This window comes from Phocoena sinus, chromosome 20 (assembly GCF_008692025.1).
Source record: "Phocoena sinus isolate mPhoSin1 chromosome 20, mPhoSin1.pri, whole genome shotgun sequence".
Classification (NCBI taxonomy): domain Eukaryota; kingdom Metazoa; phylum Chordata; class Mammalia; order Artiodactyla; family Phocoenidae; genus Phocoena; species Phocoena sinus.
In genome coordinates, this window is record NC_045782.1 from 33,379,547 (window position 1) to 33,402,592 (window position 23,046).

The following is a 23,046-nucleotide window of genomic DNA, read 5'->3' on the forward strand; positions in this document are numbered from 1 at the left end:
CCCTGTTTTCCAACTAGAGAGAGGCTGGATTTGGGCCCTGTCCAGCTGTTGGTCTTGGCCTGAATTGGGCCAGTCTCAGATCACCACAGGTTTAACTTTCTTACCCCAGAGACACCCAATTCTAGAGCGTGGTGTTCTAGACACATACGGAGCCATACTTCCTCCTGAATCTCAGGTCTAGGACATAGACCCCGACTCTCAGCCCTTCCCTCTAGGATGGAACTAGAGCCTATATAGGCATGTTATTGGTCTAGAGTAAGAGTTCTAGACCCACGCTCCCACCTTCTCTCGTGATACCTGTTAAGCAGGAGCTCTGGAAAGGACCCAGCTATGATCCACAAAGAACTAAGTTCTGGATGGATCATCCAGAACTTCTTGTTTTCCCTAGACAATTTTCCAAAACTCTCATTCTTCCTATAGAATGCTCACCTTATTTTTTACATGCAGTTTCTAGCTCCTGCAACTCAGCTGGGGCCCTGCCAGGGAACAGAGGCTGAGAAAGGGCAGAGGAGTTTTGGAAGGAATCCCTGGCTCATAGAAGGGCAGCTAGGATGGGAAAGTGGCCAGAACCATGGCATGACTGGACCTGTGCCTGGGATGGGGGGACATGAACACTTAGCTACCTCAGCAGGAATTCCTTCCAGGTCCCCTTTAAAGCTGAAGTCTTTAGGGTAATGGGTCTAGAATAAAAAAGACAAATGGGACATAGCTTTGAACCCCCTCAAATGAGGAGACACCTATTCAGCAATAAGTCCCACCCTTCTCCCCTACAGGTCAGGCCAAGGAGGGTGAGGGCCTCTTGGTCTCTAGACCTCATACACCCCTCCAGCTTCTAACTGAATAGAACTTGCTTTACCTCAGCTGTGTGTTAGGTCCCCAAAAAGGCTCTGCTCCCAGGGGACCAGTGTCCTGCTTTCTCAATTAAAGAAGATTTATACAATTGGAGTGTTGTCTGCCATCTGTGGGTAGCAGGCTTTGGCAGTCGCTCGGGGAGGGATCAAGTCCCAGGGGCGGGGCGGGTAGGCTGGCGGCTGCCCCCCAATAACAGGTGCACATTCCTGGGCGCCTCGTCACTTCCCCTGCGCTGGCTGTCCTGGCGGCTCACCCAAGCGGACTCACTGAGCGACGCGGGCGGGCTATGACCCCAGGGGCGCTGCTGCTGCTGCTGCTGCTGCTGCTGCTGCTGCTGCTGCGGACGTTGGGGGCGCCGTTTGCCCCGGGTAAGTCTGGGCCTCAAAGGGGCAGTGACAGGGCCAGAGGTCGTGGCCGGGCACCACGGCTTCACTCAGTTCTCTCCTCCTCCAGGCGCCCGCGCCTCAGAGGCGGAGGGCCGACTCCGCGAGAAACTTTGCTCGGGCTATGATAGCTCGGTGAGGCCGGCGCGGGAGGTGGGAGACCGCGTCGGGGTCAGCATTGGTCTCAGCCTAGCGCAATTAATCAGCCTGGTGAGGGCGCACGCGGGGAGTTGAGGTCTGGCCCGCTAGCTGGCTGGGGGGCGTGGCTTTAGGCAGGGCGGAACCCAGGGACCACCGGGGGCGGGGTCCGGGGCGAGGCCAGGCTGGGTGACTGACGGGCCGTTAGTAGAGATTGGGTCGAAATCGGACCAATAGACAAGCTGTGGGCGTGGCTGCTGGACGGGCCAGGATTGAGCAGGGCAGGATGATGAACTGGCCTGTTGGCGGATCTCAAAGTGGAGCTGGGGCCGATGGACAGGCCGGAGAGCGGACCTTGAGGCGGGGTCACAGGCTGGGGCGGACCTTGGTGCCGGACAGGGTCAATAAACGACAGCGGGCAGAGATTCACTCCGGCCGGGCCCGGGACTGGTAAATGAACTGGCTGGCTGTACGGCCAGCAGGAAGTTTACGAGATAGAGGCGGAGCTTAAGCCAACACAGTTTATAGGAGGTGGAGCTTGAACCCAAGAGGGTGCGACGCAGTAAAAGAGGGGAGTTTCCAGGGAGAGTTTACCCACCGAGCCCCTCATTTCTCTACACTGACATCATATCTACCCTTTAAACTTTTCCCTTCTAGAACGAGAAGGATGAGGAGATGAGCACAAAGGTCTACTTAGACCTGGTACGGAGACCCGCGCAGGGTGGGAAAGGGCGGGCGTCCCGCTGCCTTTACAATTTCCTCGAATGTTCCGCGCAGTAAGATTTTTTTTTTTTTTTTTTTTGCATCACGACCTCAGAAAACACATTTATAACTGAAACAGAAGCTTCAGGAAACAATACCTATCTTTGCTATGGGAGCTGCATTCCATGCATTTTTCATTCTAAATTTTTTTAAACACTGGTTTGGGGCCACTCATTTGATTCCGGACCTATGAAAAGGGTCGTTAACTGCAGTTTGAAAGCCACTGTTTTAGAGGCTAGCGTGCAACCCCCTCGTTTCTACAGAAAGAAGAAATTGGGGCCCCATGAGAGAGAAGGGGAAATTAGTTGATAGGGTCCCAAAGAGTGCAGGTGGAGTCTTAAACAGAGCCCCGGCCTCCAGAACCACAGACCATGCCTGCGTGGCTCTCCTCCCTTGCATTCCCTGCCCGGGCTTCCTCAGCACATCCCAAGACTCCTTCCAGCCTCCAGCCCCAGACGGCCCCTCAGCCTCTGCTTCCCTAGGAGTGGACTGACTACAGGCTGAGCTGGGACCCTGAGGAGCAAGAGGGCATCGACTCACTCCGCATCACTGCCGAATCCGTGTAGCTACCAGGCGTGGTGGTCCTAAACAAGTAAGGATGTTCCCAGAGTCTGGGAGGTGGGGAAGGGCCTCTGGAGGGGCGCGGCCTCCGGAGGGAGGGGCCTGATCCCAGATGAGAAGATTCTTTCCCGGCAGCAACGACGGAAATTTTGATGTTGCTCTGGACATCAGCGTCACGGTGTCCTCCGACGGCTCCGTGCGCTGGCAGCCCCCGGGCATCTGTCGCAGCAGCTGCAGCATCCAGGTGTCCGGCCCCACCTGGGAAGCTCAAGGCGCTCCTAGAAACCCTCACTCAGATATCCCTCCTCCATAATCCCCATGACCCTCACGTCTCACTTACCCTTCTGATTTTCCGTTGAGTTTCATCTTCTCTGTCCACTTTCATTGACTTCCAGTCTTCCTCAGTGACCGCCCCCCTCCATTGTCCATGACCTCCCCGCATAACCTTCTTATTCCTCTGTGACTCCACTTATCTGTGATCTCCCCCGGTGGTCCCTATCTCCCTAGTGCCCCATATCCTCTGACCCCTGTCTGCCCTGTGGCCTCCCCAACTCCTCCAGCCCTGACCAGCTCTCTGGCAGCGCTAGTGACTCTCCACTCCATCCATGTCACCTACTTCCCCTCTGACTGGCAGAACTGCACCATGGTGTTCAGTTCCTATAGCTATGACAGATCAGAAGTCAGTCTGCAGACCGGCTTGGGTCCCGATGGGCAGGAGCGGCAGGAAGTGCACATTCATGAAGGCACCTTTATTGGTGAGTGGGCTTTGCTCCCATGTCCATGGGCTTTACGATTTCCAGTTTCTGACAGGCTGATAAATATACGCCCTCAGTGAGTCCTGTGGGTTCAGCAAGATAGGTATAACTGTCTATATTTTGTGGTTATGGAAATTGAGACTTGCTCAAATTTATTAGAGATGGGCTGTCCAGCCCAGGGACCATAGCTAGCCCCTTATTACATCAGTCCCCCCTGCTCTAGGATGTGGCAGAGAAAGCCATATCTGGGAATTCCCTGGCGGTCCAGTGGTTAGGACTCCACACTTTCACTGCTGAGGGCCCGGGTTCAATCCCTCGTTGGGGAACTAAGATCCCACAAGCAGCGCGGTGGCGCTGTGAGGCAAAAAAAAAAAAAAAAAAAGAAAGAAAGAAAGAAAAAAAGAAAAGTAAGCCGTATCTGGCACCAACAAAGACAGATTCCACATCTGTGTCACCTTCTCTTCTCCCCCCACTCCCCCCAAGAGAATGGTCAATGGGAGATTATTCACAAGCCTTCTTGGCTAATCCAGCCTCCAGTGGATCATAGGGGAGGGGGGGAAAGACGGCGTGAAGAAGTCACCTTCCACCTCATCATTCGCCGGAAGCCTCTCTTTTACCTGGTCAACGTCATTGCCCCATGCATCCTCATCACTCTTCTGGCCATCTTCGTCTTCTACCTGCCACCAGATGCAGGTAAGAGGGGAAGGGGTCCAGCACTCCTTCTTACCAATAGGTCAGGTTCTTGCTCTTCACCCATAAAACAGGGAAGGTTTTCCTGCCAACTCAAGCCTTCATGAACTGTGCCTCAGCAATCTCACCCAGGTTTTCCTTTCAGGAAGAGCCTTTGCCTCTGCATCCAGATTTCCCCTCCAACCTGAAGCTCTGCCTCCCCTCTGCTGTTCACTTCTCTGCACCCAGTAACTTCTGAACTCTTCCCTTCAGAATCCTAGGATCTCATCCTTGGAACTGCCACTCCTATGACCAACAAACTCCCAGGCTCAGCTAACGCTTCCTTTCCCTTTCCCCATTCCTGGCATACTCCCTCCCCCACTTGTCAAATGCCGCCTACTAGTCCCTTAACCTCCTATGTTCCTTGGAAATAATAGCCAACATTTCTCTGGGAGACAGCACAATATGCTAACAGAGTAACCTTGGGCAAATTCCTTAATCTCTTAGTGTCCTGATCTGGAAATAGGACAGTCGTTGTCCCTCCCACATAGGACTGTTTTGAGGATTAACTGAGTTAATAGAACTATGCCTGGTACTCTGTAAGCTTTGTGTAAGTGTAGGTATAGTCTTTTCTAATTTGGAGCACTTGCTATAAGATAATACAAATAATGTGTTACATATATTAACTCAGTTCTAATCTTCACAACTCTGTGAGGTAAGTACTGAATTGTCTGCCCGTTTCACAGAGGCTAAGTGAGTTTAAGTCATTCACCTGACATTACACAGAGAGAGGCAGTGTTGCTATTCCAACCCTGCTTAGTACTAGTCTGATTCAGAGACTGATATCCTAAACTCTCATATTCAGAACATGCTTTCCTGGGAGTTCCCTGGTAGCCTAGTGGTTAGGATTCTGGGCTTTCACTGCTGTGGCCTGAAAAACAAAACAAAACAAAACAAACAAAAACACATGCTTTCCTTCTCTCTGTAATCAAGCCCCCTCTCCGTCTAGGGAAGGAGAGTGATGCATCTCTAGAACACACTTCCACATGTAACTTCTCCTTCTTCCTGGAGCAAGGCAAATCTTGGAACCCAATATTACAGGACTAAAGTAGAACAGACCATAATAGTTACTTATTTCAATACCTTCCATGAAGTTTTCAGTGCCTGTTGTATGCCACAGTAATAACCAGTCACCTGGCCTATTCTTATATACTTGTTTTCATTTTTAGATCCTTCGATTTGCTATATAGTTCCCGCTACAGGGGTTGGTCCACTCACTCATTTAACAATATTTGTTGAACATCTGTAATGTGCAAGGCACTGGGAATACATCAGTGAATAAAACAGACAAAAATCCCTGCTCTCATGGAGTTTATATTCTAGTGGGGAGACAGTCAGCAAACATAATAAATAAACCCATTGGATAGTGTATTATTATTTTTTTAATTAATTAATTAAGGCTGCGTTGGGTCTTCGTTGCTGCGCGGGGGCTTTCTCTAGTTGTGGTGAACAGGGGCTACTTTCGTTGCAGTGCACGGGCTTCTCACTGCGGTGGCTCCTTTTGTTGTGGAACACAGAATCTAGGCACGTGGGCTTCAGTAGCTGTGGCACTTGGGCTCAGTAGTTGTGGCTGGCGGGCTCTAGAGCACAGGCTCAGTAGTTGCGGCGCACGGGCTTTGTTGCTCCGCGGCATGTGGGATCTTCCCTGACCAGGGCTTGAACCCGCGTCCCCTGCATTGGCAGGCGGATTCCTAACCACTGTGCCACCAGGGAATTCCTAGATAGTATATAAGGAGAGGTCAATTCCTAAGAAGGAAAAATGGGAAAAGGGTTTGGGGAGGATGAGAATGGGGGTAGGGGTTGCAATTTATTTATTTATTTAAACAATTTTGTTGAAATATAGTTGATTTACAATGTTGTGTTTCATTTCTGCTGTACAGCAAAGTGACTCATTTATAGATATATATTTTTTTCATATTCTTTTCCGCTATGCTTTATCACAGGGGTTGCAATTTAAAAATAGGATGGTCAGTGAATGCCTCACTAAAAAGGGAATGTTTGATCAATAGTTGAACAAAGACTTGAAGGAAGTGAGAGAATGACCCTGGTAGATATCTGGGGGAAGAAATTAGCAGGAGGAGTTAACAGTGAGTGCAAAAAGCTCTGAGGTGGGCGTGTGCCTTGCATATTCAAGAAATAGCCAATGAAGTAATAACTGAATGAAGTAAGCAAGAGAGAAAACAGTATGAGATGTAGTCAGAGAGCTAATGGGAAGGCCTTGTAGACTTCAGTATGGACTTTTATGCTAAAGGCGATGGGAAGCCACTGGAGGGTTATGATCTGATTTACATTTTAACGGAGTCAATCTGGCTGCTCTGTTGAGAACAGTCAGCAGGGGGGCAAAGGATGAAGCAAAGAGGAGACCTTTATAATAACTCAGATCAGAGGTAATGGTGGCTTGTGCCAAGATGGTAGTGGTAGATGTGATAAGTCATCGGTTTCAGGATATATTTTGAAGGTAGAGCCAACAGAGTTTGGTATGGACTGGATATGGGATGAGAGAGAGGAGAGCTGAGAATGACTCAAAGGGATTTGGCCTGAGCCACAGGAAAGATCGAGTTGTCATTTGTGAACTGAGGAAGACTATGGCAGGAGTCGGTGGTGAGGGAATTAAGTTTTGGACATGTGAAGTTCGAGATGTCTAGTGGATACCCAAATGGAGAGGTTAAGTAGGTAGGTGGATACAAGTGTGGAATTTAGGGGAATCAGTCCAGGTTGGAGGTATAAATGTAGGAGTTATTTGCATCCAGTTGGCCCTTCCAAAAGCCTGTCCTTGAGTGGGCTGGAAACACGGTCACTGATTATGCCAGGGAGATTGCTTTCTGGCAAAGCCTAATCCTTCCGCCTTCCCCTCTGTCCCCCAAGGAGAGAAGATGGGGCTCTCGATCTTTGCCCTGCTGACCCTTACTGTGTTCCTGCTGCTGCTGGCAGACAAAGTGCCTGAGACCTCCCTGTCTGTCCCCATCATTATCAAATACCTCATGTTTACATGGTCCTCGTCACCTTCTCAGTCATCCTTAGCGTCGTAGACCTCAACCTACACCATCGCTCACCCCACACCCACCAAATGGCCCTTTGGGTCCGTCAGGTAAGAAGATCTCCTCTCCAACCTGTGTTAACTCTCAATCCTAGTATTTGGCCTTTTGTCCAGGTATCGCTCCTCCCTCCCACCAACTTCAACCTTCCCTTTCACAGACCTGAGGGAGAACTACAACTCCTGGTAGAGTGTCAAAGTGCCAAGGTCTTTGAGTGTTGAAATGTTGCCCAATTAATTTTATCCTCCCATCATTGACGTTGCGTAGATCCCAGACTCTCTTCATCAATACTGCCCATCGTGGGTCCCAAGGAAGCATTCTAAGGGTGAGGTACTATCAGGGTGGAAGCCCTCAGAACTTTTCTTTCCAGTCAGGATGCCTCCTAACCCACTTAAGAACTCTTGGGCTGTGTAGTTGCATTTCATCTGTGGGACGCATGCACCCATGCGTAGGAATGGGCACGTGCCGTGGAGGTGGTTGCCGGCTTCCCTTCTGGTCTGAGAGCATAAGAGCCCCCTCCAATACGCCTCTTCTTCTACTCTGCAGATCTTTATCCACAAACTCCCTCCGTATCTGGGTCTGAAGAGACCCAAACCTGAGAGAGACCAGATACCGGAGCCACCTGCTATACCTCTCAGAGATTTTCCAGGAAGTGGCTGGAGTCGGGGAACAGATGAATATTTCATCCGCTAGCCACCAAATGATGTTGATAGTCCGCCTGACGATTCAGGGGACATGGGTTCGTGCCCCGGTCCGGGAAGATCCCACATGCCGCGGAGCAGCTGGGCCCGTGAGCCATGGTCGCTGAGCCTGCGTGTCCGGAGCCTGTGCTCCGGAACGGGAGAGGCCACAACAGTGAGAGGCCCGCGTATCGCAAAAAGAAGAAAAAAAGAACCGTGTAAGAATCCAGATCTATTTCCACCGCAGGGTACCCATTTCTGACCCTCTATTCACAGAGGTTGTTTCTGACCTCAGGTGCCCCTTCACAGCCACTGAGCCATAGGTGACTTGTCAAAACTGCGTTACGAAGATGCTCATTGGGAAGACACCCAGGAGAAAAGAAAGAGAGAGGGCAGAATGAACACTGCCTTAAACAGCACAGCCAAGCTGCTGGAAAAAAAACAGCTGCTGAACTTGCATGACCTAAAGTTTCGTTTTAACTTTTATGATGGGATTTCTCGAATTCAGTTTAAAAACAAAACAAGAGAGGGAAATTTCATAATCAAAGTGACTTACCACTTGAGATCTCTGAGCTCCCTGTAGAATTAAGACCTTGGTGCCCCTTGGTGTGTCAGGCTTGGAGTATGACCCCCATCTCCTCTGGGGCCCACTCTTCTGGTTCATGGCAGGATCCCAGGACTGCACTTCTCTGCTTCTGGGAGACTCATTTTCTTTCCTCACCTATAGCACAGATATTCCCAGAGGTCTATCCCTACCACATATCTTTGTTTGGAAGTAATTTCAGAGAGAACTTGTACAAGAGACCAAGAACCACACTCTGGGTCCCTTCCTAGCATGTACTAGACACAATACCCTTCTTATTTGACTATTGATGACAGCTAGCTTATTGATCACTTGCCATATGCTACTCACACTGCAAAGCAAGTTTTGGGTATCAGATAATTTAAGATTCACAATAAACCCCATTTCCACATAAATAAAGAATAGGTAAGGAATTTGAAGTACAAAGAAGTTATATAACTTGTGCTTTCTCTGATACAGATATGAACTAGTGTTCATAGTATCCAAATTCAGAATTTTAACCACTATGCTATTCTGCCTTTCCTAGGGCTGACAGCTAAGAAGTTTCTCTGCCAGGCCTGCTAGCTTCTCTTGTCTCTGACTAGATACTTTGCAAACAATCATTAATGAATTAAATTAAAGTTTAAATATTATTTAATCCAGGAATAGCAACTATGTTACATAGGTAGTACCACTTTCTATTGCTGTACCCATGGCAGACATCACTAATCAATCACAGCATTGCATTCGATAACCCGAGGTAAGGCCTCACTGGAGTTTTTGGTTTGGCTTTTTTTTTTTTTCCCCAAGAAACGTTTCTGGTTATCTGCCATCAATCTATTAAGTTAATAAATTATTGAAAACTATTTGTCATCCCTGAACTTGTCAAAACTCCGTATTTTGTAGATGAGGAGAATGAATCTAGGAGTTAAGATTTACCCATGGGAATGTGAATTGGTACAGCCACTATGGAGAACAGCATGGAGGTTCCTTAAAAAACTACAAATAGAACTACCATATGACCCAGCAATCCCACTACTGGGCATATACCCTGAGAAAACCAAAATTCAAAAAGAGTCATGTACCAAAATGTTCATTGCAGCTCTATTTACAATAGCCAGGAGATGGAAGCAACCTAAGTGTCCATCATCAGATGAATGGATAAAGAAGATGTGGCACATATATACAATGGAATATTACTCAGCCATTAAAAGAAGCGAAATTGAGTTATTTGTAGTGAGGTGGATGGACCTAGAGTCTGTCATACAGAGTGAAGTAAGTCAGAAAGAGAAAGACAAATACCATATGCTAACACATATATATGGAATCTAAGGGAAAAAAATGTCATGAAGAACCTAGGGGTAAGATGGGAACAAAGACACAGACCTACTAGAGAATGGACTTGAGGATATGGGGAGGGGGAAGGGGAAGGGGAAGCTGTGACAAAGTGAGAGAGTGGCATGGACATATATACACTACCAAACGTAAAATAGCTAGTGGGAAGCAGCCGCATAGCACAGGGAGATCAGCTCGGTGCTTTGTGACCACCTAGAGGGGTGGGATAGGGAGGGAGGGAGGGAGGGAGACGCAAGAAGGAAGAGGTATGGGTACATATGTATATGTATAACTGATTCACTTTGTTATAAAGCAGAAACTAACACACCATTGTAAAGCAATTATACTCCAATAAAGATGTTTAAAAAAAAAAAAAGATTTACCCATGGTCACATTGGGCAAGTCATTGGCTTGTTATTGGCTCCATCAGGACTGGAATCAAGTTACTTGACACTTAATTCCCTTCATTTGACTAACCCTTGTTGATTCTCATTAATATGATTTTTGCTACCATTTTTGTCATCTGCTTATAGATGCACTTTCTATATGAAGGCAACTCAGAGGAGAAATTAATGAGGCATTGAAGGTATTCTGTAAGACAATGACTTTATTTCTGAATGAAAAATGTGTGCAAACCACCTCTTAGACAACATCCTCCCACACAGAGATCAGTGCTACACAGTACACCAGTAAGGTGGATTGTCTGGAAGAACTCAAGTTCCCTTCTGGTCACAAGAAATTCTGATGACACTTATTTGTCTCATGTTCTGCAAACTCTATACTCTTACAAGTTCACACAGTATTTGCAATAAATGGAAAATGCATGAGGTAGATGTTCAAAAAGCTCTTCCAAATCAATAAGAACAATAAAAAGCCATCTGATATAAAAACATGAATGTATTACAAGAAAAAAAATAAATCAACTAACAGACTCACTAAAAAAATAAATAAATTAGAATGTAAGCAAAATAGTGCTGTGCTTTTTTCTTTTTATTTACTTTATGTTGAAACTTAATTTACATACAATAAAGGGCAGACATTTTAAGTGTACAATTTCGTGAATTTTAAATATGTAGACAACTGTTTAAGCACCCCTCTGATTAAGATATACAACATTTCTGCCTCTAAAAAGACTCCCTCATGATGTCAACACCACAAAGGAAACCACTATTCCACAGCTTAGTTTTACCTTTTAATGAGATAAATATCTTCTTAGCAATCATTAAATATTTTTAAGAACAATAAGCTCGTATTTTAATGAAGATGCAAACCGTCCAGCAATGTAACAATGTTGTAATTTGATTAAGAGCCTTAATAATATCCACACTTTTTTTTTTTAATCTCCCTGTGCTATGCGGTTGCTTCCCACTAGCTATCTACCTTACGTTTGGTAGTGTATATATGTCCTTGCCTCTCTCTCGCTTTGTCACAGCTTACCCTTCCACCTCCCCATATCCTCAAGTCCATTCTCTAGTAGGTCTGTGTCTTTATTCCTGTTTCACCCCTAGGTTCTTCATGACATTTTTTTTCTTAAATTCCATATATATGTGTTAGCATACGGTATTTGTCTTTCTCTTTCTGACTTACTTCACTCTGTATGACAGACTCTAGGTCTATCCACCTCATTACAAATAGCTCAATTTCGTTTCTTTTTATGGCTGAGTAATATTCCATTGTATATATGTGCCACATCTTCTTTATCCATTCATCCGATGATGGACACTTAGGTTGTTTCCATCTCCGGGCTATTGTAAATAGAGCTGCAATGAACATTTTGGTACATGACTCTTTTTGAATTATGGTTTTCTCAGAGTATATGCCCAGTAGTGGGATTGCTGGGTCATATGGTAGTTCTATTTGTAGTTTTTTAAGGAACCTCCATACTGTTCTCCACAGTGGCTGTATCAATTTACATTACCACCAACAGTGCAAAAGGGTACCCTTTTTCCACACCCTCTCCAGCATTTATTGTTCCTAGATTTTTTGATGATGGCCATTCTGACTGGTGTGAGATGATATCCCATTGTAGTTTTGATTTGCATTTCTCTAATGATTAGTGATGTTGAGCATTCTTTCATGTGTTTGTTGGCAGTCTGTATATCTTCTTTGGAGAAATGTCTATTTAGGTCTTCTGCCCATATTTGGATTGAGTTGTTTGTTTTTTTGTTATTAAGCTGCATGAGCTGCTTATACATTTTGGAGATTAATCCTTTGTCAGTTGCTTCATTTGCAAATATTTTCTCCCATTCTAAGAGTTGTCTTTTGGTCTTGTTTATGGTTTCCTTTGCTGTGCAAAAGCTTTGAAGTTTCATTAGGTCCCATTAGTTTATTTTTGTTTTTATTTCCATTTCTCTAGAAAGTGGGTCAAAAAGGACCTTGCTGTGATTTATGTCATAGAGTGTCCTGCCTATGCTTTCCTCTAAGAGTTTGATAGTTTCTGGCCTTACATTAAGGTCTTTAATCCATTTTGAGCTTATTTTTGTGTATGGTGTTAGGGAGTGATCTAATCTCATACGTTTACATGTAGCTGTCCAGTTTTCCCAGCACCACTTATTGAAGAGGCTGTCCTTTCTCCTCTGTACATTCCTGCCTCCTTTATCAAAGACAAGGTGACCATATCTGCGTGGGTTTATCTCTGGGGTTTCTATCCTGTTCCATTGATCTATCATTCTGTTTTTGTGCCAGTACCATACTGTCTTGATTACTGTAACTTTGTAGTATAGTCTGAAGTCAGGGAGCCTGATTCCTCCAGCTCCGTTTTTCATTCTCAAGATTGCTTTGGCTATTCGGGGTCTTTTGTGTTTCCATACAAATTGTGCAATTTTTTGTTCTACTCCTGTGAAAAATGCCAGTGGTAGTTTGATAGGGATTGCATTGAATCTGTAGATTGCTTTGTGTAGTAGGGTCATTTTCACAATGTTGATTCTTCCAATCGAAGAACATGGTATATCTCTCCATCTATTTGTATCATCTTTTATTTCTTTCATCAGTGTCATAATTTTCTGCATACAGGTCTTTTGTCTCCTTAGGTAGATTTATTCCTAGATATTTTATTCTTTTTGTTGCAGTGGTAAGTGGGAAGGTTTTCTTGATTTCACTTTCAGATTTTTCATCATTAGTGTATAGGAATGCCAGAGATTTCTGTGCATTAATTTTTTATCCTGCAACTTTACTAAATTCATTGATTAGCTCTAGTAGTTTTCTGGTAGCATCTTTAAGATTCTCTATGTATAGTATCATGTCATCTGCAAATAGTGACAGCTTTACTTCTTCTTTTCCGATTTGGATTCCTTTCATTTCCTTTTCTTCTCTGATTGCTGTGGCTAAAACTTCCAAAACTATGTTGAATAAGAGTGGTGAGAGTGGGCAACCTTGTCTTGTTCCTGATCTTAGTGGAAATGCTTTCAGTGTTTCACCATTGAGGACGATGTTGGCTGTGGGTTTGTCATATATGGCCTTTATTATGTTGAGGAAAGTTCCCTCTATGCCTACTTTCTGCAGGGTTTTTATCATAAATCGGTGTTGAATTTTGTCAAAAACTTTCTCTTCATCTATTGAGATGATTATATGGTTTTTCTCCTTCAATTTGTTAATATGGTGTATCACATTGATTGACTTGCGTATATTGAAGAATCCTTGCATTCCTGAAATAAACCCCACTTGATCATGGTGTATGATCCTTTTAATGTGCTGTTGGATTCTGTTTGCTAGTATTTTGTTGAGGATTTTTGCATCTATGTTCATCAGTGATATTGGCCTGTAGTTTTCTTTCTTTGTGACATCCTTGTCTGGTTTTGGTATCAGGGTGATGGTGGCCTTGTAGAATGAGTTTGGGAGTGTTCCTCCCTCTGCTATATTTTGGAAGAGTTTGAGAAGGATAGGTGTTAGCTCTTCTCTACATGTTTGATAGAATTCGCCTGTGAACCCATCTGGTCCTGGGCTTTTGTTTGTTGGAAGATTTTTTTTTTTTTTTTTTTTTTACGGGCCCAGCCGCTCCGTGGCATGTGGGATCCTCCCGGACTGGGGCACAAACCCGCGTCCCCTGCATCGGCAGGCGGACTCCCAACCACTGCCCCACCAGGGAAGCCCCTGTTGGAAGATTTTTAATCACTGTTTCAATTTCAGTGCTTGTGATTGGTCCGTTCATATTTTCTATTTCTTCCTGATTCAGTCTTGGCAGGTCGTGCATTTCTAAGAATTTGTTCATTTCTTCCAGGTTGTCCATTTTATTGGCATAGAGTTACTTGTAGTAATCTCTCATGATCTTTTGTATTTCTGCAGTGTCAATTCTTACTTCTCCTTTTTCATTTCTAATTCTACTGATTTGAGTCTTCTCCCTTATTTTCTTGATGAGTCTCGCTAATGGTTTATCAATTTTGTTTATCTTTTCAAAGAACCAGCTTTTAGTTTTATTGATGTTTGTTATCGTTTCCTTCATTTCTTTTTCATTTATTTCTGATCTGATTTTTATGATTTCTTTCCTTCTGCTAACTTTGGGGTTTTTTTGTTCTTCTTTCTCTAATCGTTTTAGGTGCAAGGTTAGGTTGTTTATTCGAGATGTTTCCTGTTTCTTGACGTAGGATTGTATTGCTATAAACTTCCCTCTTAGAACTGCTTTTGCTGCATCCCATAGATTTTGCATCGTCGTGTCTCCATTGTCATTTGTTTCTAGGTATTTTTTAATTTCTTCTTTGATTTCTTCAGTGATCACTTCGTTATTAAGTAGTGTATTGTTTAGCCTCCATGTGTTTGTATTTTTTACAGATCTTTTCCTGTAATTGCTATCTAGTCTCATAGCATTGTGGTCGGAAAAGATACTTGATACAATTTCAATTTTCTTAAATTTACCAAGGCTTGATTTGTGACCCAAGATATGATCCATCCTGGAGAATGTTCCATGAGCACTTGAGAAAAATGTGTATTCTGTTGTTTTTGGATGGAATGTCCTATAAATATCAATTAAGTCCATCTTGTTTAATGTATCATTTAAAGCTTATGTTTCCTTATTTATTTTCATTTTGGATGATCTGTCCATTGGTGAACACTACTATGAATGTGTTACTGTCGATTTTCCCTTTTATGGCTGTTAGTATTTGCCTTATGTATTGAGGTGCTCCTATGTTGGATGCATAAAGATTTACAAATGTTATATCTTCTTCTTGGATCAATCCCTTGATCATTATGTAGTGTCCTTCTTTGTCTCTTCTAATAGTCTTTATTTTAAAGTCTATTTTGTCTGATAGGAGAATTGCTACTCCAGCTTTCTTTTGGTTTCCATTTGCATGAAATATCTTTTTCCATCCCCTTACTTTCAGTCTGTATGTGTCTCTAGGTCTGAAGTGGGTCTCTTGTAGACAGCAAATATATGGGTCTTGTTTTTGTATACATTCAGCCAATCTGTGTCTTTTGGTGGGAGCATTTAGTCCATTTACATTTAAGGTAATTATTGATATGTATGTTCCTATTCCCATTTTCTTAATTGTTTTGGTTTCGTTATTGTAGGTCTTTTCCTTCTCTTGTGTTTCTTGCCTAGAGAAGTTCCTTTAGCATTTGTTGTAAAGCTGGTTTGGTGGTGCTGAACTCTCTCAGCTTTTGCTTGTCTGTAAAGGTTTTAATTTCTCCATCAAATCTGAATGAGATCGTAGCTGGGTAGAGTAATCCTGGTTGCAGGTTTTTCTCCTTCATCACTTTCAATATGTCCTGCCAGTCCCTTCTGGCTTGCAGAGTTTCTGCTGAAAGATCAGCTGTTAACCTTATGGGGATTCCCTTGTGTGTTATTTGTTGTTTTTCCCTTGCTGCTTTTAATATGTTTTCTTTGTATTTAATTTTTGACAGTTTGATTAATATGTGTCTTGGCCTATTTCTCCTTGGATTTATCCTGTATGGAACTCTCTGTGCTTCCTGGACTTGATTAACTATTTCCTTTCCCATATTAGGGAAGTTTTCAACTATAATCTCTTCAAATATTTTCTCAGTCCCTTTCTTTTTCTCTTCTTCTTCTGGAACCCCTATAATTTGAATGTTCATGTGCTTAATGTTGTCCCAGAGGTCTCTGAGAGTGTCCTCAGTTCTTTTTTCTTTATTCTGCTCTGCAGTAGTTATTTCCACTATTTTATCTTCCAGGTCACTTATCCATTCTTCTGCCTCAGTTATTCTGCTATTGATCCCATCTAGAGTATTTTTCATTTCATTTATTGTGTTGTTCATCATTGTTTGTTTCATCTTTAGTTCTTCTAGGTCCTTGTTAAATGTTTCTTGCATTTTGTCTATTCTATTTCCAAGATTTTGGATCATCTTTACTATCATTATTCTGAATTATTTTTCAGGTAGACTGCCTATTTCCTCTTCATTTGTTAGGTCTGGTGGGTTTTTATCTTGCTCCTTCATCTGCTGTGTGTTTTTCTGTCTTCTCATTTTGCTTATCTTACTGTGTTTGGGGTCTCCTTTTTGCAGGCTGCAGGTTCGTAGTTCCCGTTGTTTTTGGTGTCTGTCCCCAGTGGCTAAGGTTGGTTCAGTGGGTTTTGTAGGCTTCCTGGTGGAGGGGACTAGTGCCTGTGTTCTGGTAGATGAGGCTGGATCTTTTCTTTCTGGTGGGCAGGTCCACGTCTGGTGGTGTGTTTTGGGGTGTCTGTCGACTTATTATGATTTTGGGCAGCCTCTCTGATAATGGGTAGGGTTGTGATCCTGTCTTGCTAGTTGTTTGGCATAGGATGTCCAGCACTGTAGCTTGCTGGTCGTTGAGTGAAGCTGGGTGCTGGTGTTGAGATGGCGATCTCTGGGAGATTTTCGCCGTTTGTGCAGCTGGGAGGTCTCTTGTGGATCAGTGTCCCGAAGTTGGCTCTCCCACCTCAGAGGCACAGCACTAACTCCTGGCTACAGCACCAAGAGCCTTTCATCCACACGGCTCAGAAGAAAAGGGAGAAAAAGTAGAAAGAAAGAATTAGTAGAAGTAGAAAGAAAGAAAGAAAGGAGGGAGGGAGGGAGGGAGGGAGGGAGGAAGGAAGGGAGGAAGGAAGGAGGGAAGGAAGGAAAATAAGAAAGAAGATAAAGTAAAATAAAATAAAGTAAGATAAAATATAATAAAGTTATTAAAATAAAAAGATAATTATTAAGAGGAAAAAAACAAAACAACGGATGGCTAGAACCCTGGGACAAATGGTGGAAGTGAAGCTATACAGACAAAATCTCACACAGAAGCATACACATACACACTCACAAAAAGAGGAAAAGGGGAAAAAAATCATAAATTTTGCTCTCAAAGTTCACCTCCTCAATTTGGGATTATTCGTTGTCTAAAGGAGGGAAGGAAGGAAAGAAAGAACGAAGATAAAGTAAAATAAAATTGTTATTAAAATAAAAGTAATTATTAAGAAAAAATTTTTTTAAAAAAACGGACGGATAGAACCCTCGGACAAATGGTGGAAGCAAAGCTATACAGACAAAATCTCACACAGAAGCATACACATACACACTCACAAAAAGAGGAAAAGGGGAAAAAATCATAAATCTACCTCTCAAAGTCCACCTCCTCAATTTGGGAAGATTCGTTGTCTATTCATGTATTCCACAGGTGCAGGTACATCAAGTTGATTGTGGAGCTTTAATCCACTGCTTCTGAGGCTGCTGGGAGAGATTTCCCTTTCTCTTCTTTGCTCGCACAGCTCCAGGGGCTCAGCTTTGGATTTGGCCCCGCCTGTGCGTGTAGGTCGCCGGAGGGCGTCTGTTCTTCGCTGAGACAGGATGGGATTAAAGGAGCCGCTGATTGGGGGCTCTGGCTCACTCAGGCCGCGGGGGAGGGAGGGGCACGGAGTGCGGGGGGAGCCTGCGACAGCAGAGGCCGGCGTGTCGTTGCACCAGCCTGAGGCGCGCCCAGCGTTCTCCGGGGAAGTTGTCCCTGGATCCCGGGACCCTGGCAGTGGCAGGCTGCACAGGCTCCCCGGAAGGGGGGTGTGGAGAGTGACCTGTGCTCGCTCACAGGCTTCTTGGTGGCGGCAGCAGCAGCCTTAGCGTCTCATGTCTGTCTCTGGGGTCCGCGCTTTTAGCCGCGACTCGCGCCCGTCTCCGGAGCTCCTTTAAGCAGCGCTCTTAATACCCTCTCCTCGCTCACCAGGAAACAAAGAGGGAATAAAAAGTCTCTTGCCTCTTCGGCAGGTGCAGACTTTTCCCAGGACTCCCTCCAGGCTAGCCGTGGTGCACTAACCCCTTCAGGCTGTGTTCACGCCGCCAACCCCAGTCCTCTCCCTGTGCTCCAATCGAAGCCCGAGCCTCAACTCCCTGCCCCGCCCGCCCCGGCGTGAGCAGACAAGCCTCTCGGCCTGGTGAGTGCCGGTGGGCACCGATCCTCTGTGCGGGAATCTCTCTGCTTTGCCCTCTGCATCCCCGTTGCTGTGCTCTCCTCCGCTCCGAAGCTTTCCCCCTGTGCCACCCGCAGTCTCTGCCCGCGAAAGGGCTTCCAAGTGTGTGGAGACCTTTCCTCCTTCACAGCTCCCTCCCACTCGTGCAGGTCCCGTCCCTATTCTTTTGTCTCTGTTTTTTCTTTTGCCCTACCCAGGTACGTGGGGGGTTTCTTGCCTTTTGGGAGGTCTGAGGTCTTCTGCCAGCGTTCAGTAGGTGTTCTGTAGGAGTTGTTCCACGTGTAGATGTATTTCTGGTGTATCTCTATCCACACATTTTGATTGATTAATCCCTTAGCTATGGAATTGAATGGAGACATTAATGATAATATTACATCAGTTTTCTCATAATTATTATGATTGTGAAAAAATGGAAATTATATAATTCCCAACTGAAATTCTTCAATTAATTATGATGCCTTTATATATGGACTCCTGTGGAGTCTTTAACATTCAAGATTATTGGAGAATATTGAATGATTTGTGGAAAATCTGGAAATATTCATTGAAAAGGTGATATGCAAACTTGGGTTTGATGATGAGATTTTAGCTATAATACCAAAAGCAACATCTATGAAAGAAAAAAATGATAAATTGGACTTTATTAAAATTTATAACTTCTGCTCTATGAAAGCCATTGTTAAGAATATAAGCTACAGCCTGTGGAGAAAATATTTGCAATGCACATATCTGGTAAAGGACTTGAATACAAAATATACAAAGAACTTCTTAAAGTCAACTGTAAGAAAAAAAAATTTTTTTAAATGGGCAAAAGATTTGACACCAAAAGCAAAAGACCCTTTTCAAACAGACCCATTCTACCTGAATCTGTATGATATATTGGGCTTCCGCATATCATTTCACTTGGAAAGAAACTTTAGTGTCTAGATAAAATATTTGGAAATCACCACCCTAAAAGATCGGTATTTGCCACCCAGTTCTTAGGCTCCACAACAGAACATTCCAGGGCATTAAGACTTGAAGATTCCTGGATTCTATCATTCTGCTAAGGCTCTATCAAGCTACCTGTATGAGGTTCTAAAGGAGCCTGACTGATTTAGGATGGCAGGGACACGAATCTGATAAAGAGACCAGGCAAAGCCTTAGGGCCCCGTCCCAGACCTCCCGGGACATGGGGAGGGTCAGGCACTTGGTTCTCTTCGCTCTGTTAGGAACTCAGCTTCTACTCTTCCTTTCCAACAGATCATGTTCTATTTCAAAGAAATCAGAGCCCTTCATAGACCAATAAGGTCACTTCCTACACTTTACTGGGCATAACCACATACCCTTCCACCACTGCCCCACCATCTAAACAAATGATGGAAGCTGCACGACTTCCTTTTCTCAGTGTTTGGAAATCACCACCAGGATCTGGTACCTACTCATCACATTTAGGGGCCTAGTTTATCCTTCCTTAGACATGACCCTGCCCGTGTGCTCTGCTCCCTATAAAAGGCAGGCAGATCAGCCAGAGGAGCCAGAGTTGCAGAGAAGCTGAGACCAACTCAGAAACCTCCAGCTCTCAGGCTGAAGCTCCCGTGCTCACCCTCCGGTATGAAGGTTCTCTGCAGCACTTCTGTGTCTGCTGCTCACAGCAGCTGTCTTCAGCACCCAGGTGCTGGCTCAGCCAGGTAAGCCTCCTCTCTTCTTAAGCCTTAACATTTTAACTACCCCAGGTACTAATACCTGGCATGAGTCATCCCATGCTTGCTGCATAGCCTACATTAAAAAGATGGAGAGAATGAAATCCAGAGGGGAATTAAGAAGAGCTGGCATGTCACAACTGGTCAGAGGCAGAACCAGAACTAGAAGCCCAGGCCACTGGAGCCAGGCTCCACGATCTTTCTCGACACCAGCTTTGGGACATTAAATGCAGCTGCTATCTCAACAATCCTTACCTTGTTTGGAGATGTGGCACAGAAGGAAGAACCATTTCTCATTGTGGATAGGAAGGACATTTCGGGCAGTAGTAGAGAGGAAGAAACTCTTGCTGGAGGTTTCAAATGTTGGCTTACAGTCCAGGGTAGCTCCCAGAAGGGTGGCTGTGTAAGGAGGAAAAGGACCCAGAGGCATCTCAGCATGTGACTTAGGTTGGCTCTAAGCCCATGGGGACAAATAGCTGGGAAGCAAGGTCTTAGAACTTATCTTCCCAGGGTCAGAGGTTTTGGATCTGTAGACCCTCCGAATCACGCTACAAGGATTAATCTTGTTACTCAAGATTTCGCCATCTGCAGTCAACAATGAGGGGCCCCATAGTTCAGCAGAGGAAATTGACTCACAGATAACATTTTATCTATGGGATCTGGACTAAAGCTCTGAACTAGGGAATGGTAGGTCTTAGTTAGAACTTGTGTATTTGCTTTGTCTTCTACCTTCTCCTTCTTCTCTTACAAATGCAGGCTGACAATACATTATAACTCTCTGATGCTTTGCAAAATGTTTTTCAGATTCAGTTTCCATCCCAATCACTTGCTGCTTTATTGTGATCAGTAAGAAGATCCCCTTCAAGAAGCTGGACAGCTACACAAGAATCACCAACAGCCGGTGTCCCCAGGAAGCTGTGATGTGAGTGGACCATGCCCGGGCACCGTCAGCCAAACATTCTATCTGAGTTCTATACTTCCAAATGAGTCAGATAAATATGCCATCTAATCCAAAGGACCCTTTACCCCATAGACAAATGAAGCCCATGAGAAGGAATCCATACTCACTCCAGGCTCTTCTGGAAGCTTGGTCAGATCATCCAAGTTCCTTTAGCCAGGAGCTAAAGGAAGGCTTCCCCTGGAGCAGTAACAACAGAACTTCCTTTCTGGAAGAGAGGCCTCTTCCTCCCTTTTCCCCTTCTCCCTGTCCCCATCCAGGCTCCTCACACAGGGAGCAAGGGCTAATCATGTCCAGGGGACAACGGGCCAAGCTCCTGGGCAAAATCCTCAAGACACTTGATTTAACTGTGCCCTCTTTTCCCCACAGCTTCAAGACCAAAGCGGACAAGGAGGTCTGTGCTGACCCCAAGCAGAAGTGGGTCCAGAATTCCATAAAGCTCCTGGATCGAAAGCCCCAAGCCCTGAAGGCTTGAACCTTCGTACCTGGACTGAGAGACAGTCAGAGCCCTGGAAAATCTTATTTATTTCCCCCAACCCTTCCCCAGCTGTATTATTTTATTATAATGTCCAAAAAGAGGTTCTTTGTTTAATAATTTAAAACACATAGTTTCTTAAACAATAATTCTATTTAAGTTATTGATGTTTTAACTTTATCTGCCATAAATCCTAATGAATGTAAAAACACAACATCTGGTGATGAGTTTTCCTTTGCGAGCTCAATTAAGCTCATGGTAAGATGGCACTGTTCTCCCTCCTACCTGCCTGTAGTATCCTGAGGTCCTTCCACTGATCATCAGAGTGAAACACCTTTGGATTCTTAGGAAATCAGTGCTCCTGGAAGTCGATGTGTGCTATGTAGTATTGTGAAGGAAATTAATGTTATTAAATGACTATGGTGTTTTCAAAGAAAAAAATCTATATAATTTTAAACTACTTGGTCTTATTTTTCATGGGGTAACATTTGGCAGGAAGGGAGAAAATGGCAGTAGTGAGTGACAATTGGGGGTGTGAGGATCATCCTCTAAATTGAGTCTTTTGGACTCAGCTGAGGATTACGGAGAACCTAGAAGGACCAGACCAGACTGTTCCAGCCCTGTGGCTCCAGTCCCTAAATCACCTGCCCTTATTTAATAGAATCTAGAGTCCTATTGCTTTTCTCTCCACACTTACCTTTGCCTGGTCTCTCTCTTGATCTCTTGCAAGAGTCTGAAAACTTTTCTCCATAGCCCCAGGTTTTCTCCATCTAATTAATTCTCAAACCCAGAGTAATGTCCCAGAAATGAAACTGAGTCTAACAGGAAACTAGATGTCTATAACTTAGAGGTCCACTTAAGGTTCTTTACTGGAGATGAGCCTTCAACAGGACCAGTCTTGAGAGATTGGAATATGATGGGAAATGAAAGGATTCTTCAGAACTGATACAGGAGGGAGATGAGGGGAGGGGGCCAGAGGAAGGAATCAAGCTCTGGGAAGAAAGAGGAGTCAGAGTTTTAGAAACGCAGGTTGGAGCCAGGTTGTAGGGGCTCTTGAATTTCAGATTGGGAAGTCAGCAGGTAATAGAGATGCACCGAAAATTTTGAAATAGGAGAGAAGGATAATATCGCATTCAGAGGCGAGCATCAGGAAGAATAACCTAGTATCTGAGTACAGGATGGAGTGTTAGAGATAGAGGCCTGAGAGCAGGCTGCTGCCATGGTGCAGGGGAAATGATGGGGACATAAATGGTACAGGGTGGGAGTGGAGATGAAGTGAGGAAGAATGGGCCAGAAAGAGTGATAGGTTAAATGTTGTAGAAGGTTGAGAATAATTGACCAAGACACATAATTGACCAAGACCAATAATTGACTCTTATAATCTTGCAAACCAATATCTACAGGGCTTGCACCCTTGAGACACAGAATGAATTCATCTCTGTCACTATACCCTCAGCCCCCAATCTCAAGAATTTGCAAAATCCATTTGAAGGCATGGAATCTCCTTTCCTTAATAGCCCCTTAAGGTCAAGATTCTCTTGTACTTCATGAGCATAGCTGGCTCCTTTTTCAGACATGAGACCCACAGTACCAAGGCAGAAAGACCAGACCCCTCATTAAGGGAAAGAAGATTATTGTCCTGCTGACCCAAGTCCAGGGGGGCTGTCATTGGTTGGAGAAATACCATGATTCCAGTACAAACATGGAAACATAGCAAGGCAATGTTTCTGGGCTCTGATCCCAGAACTGACCTTGACTCTCTGAGTCACTTACAGCAAGTCAATT

At 44.5% G+C, this 23,046-nt stretch overlaps 1 protein-coding gene and 1 pseudogene across 1 annotated transcript; both read left to right on the forward strand.

Moving 5' to 3' along the window:
• The first annotated feature begins 985 nt into the window (after window positions 1–985).
• On the forward strand, window positions 986–9,042 carry LOC116746167 (annotated as a pseudogene).
• Window positions 9,043–19,317: 10,275 nt separating this feature from the next.
• LOC116746168 (C-C motif chemokine 8-like) lies at window positions 19,318–21,464 on the forward strand. The gene is given in 5 exon segments (XM_032617470.1): window positions 19,318–19,326; window positions 19,641–19,748; window positions 19,750–19,816; window positions 20,633–20,750; window positions 21,156–21,464. Coding segments are annotated over 5 exon segments (408 nt in total). The 3' UTR covers window positions 21,262–21,464.
• Window positions 21,465–23,046: the final 1,582 nt, after the last annotated feature.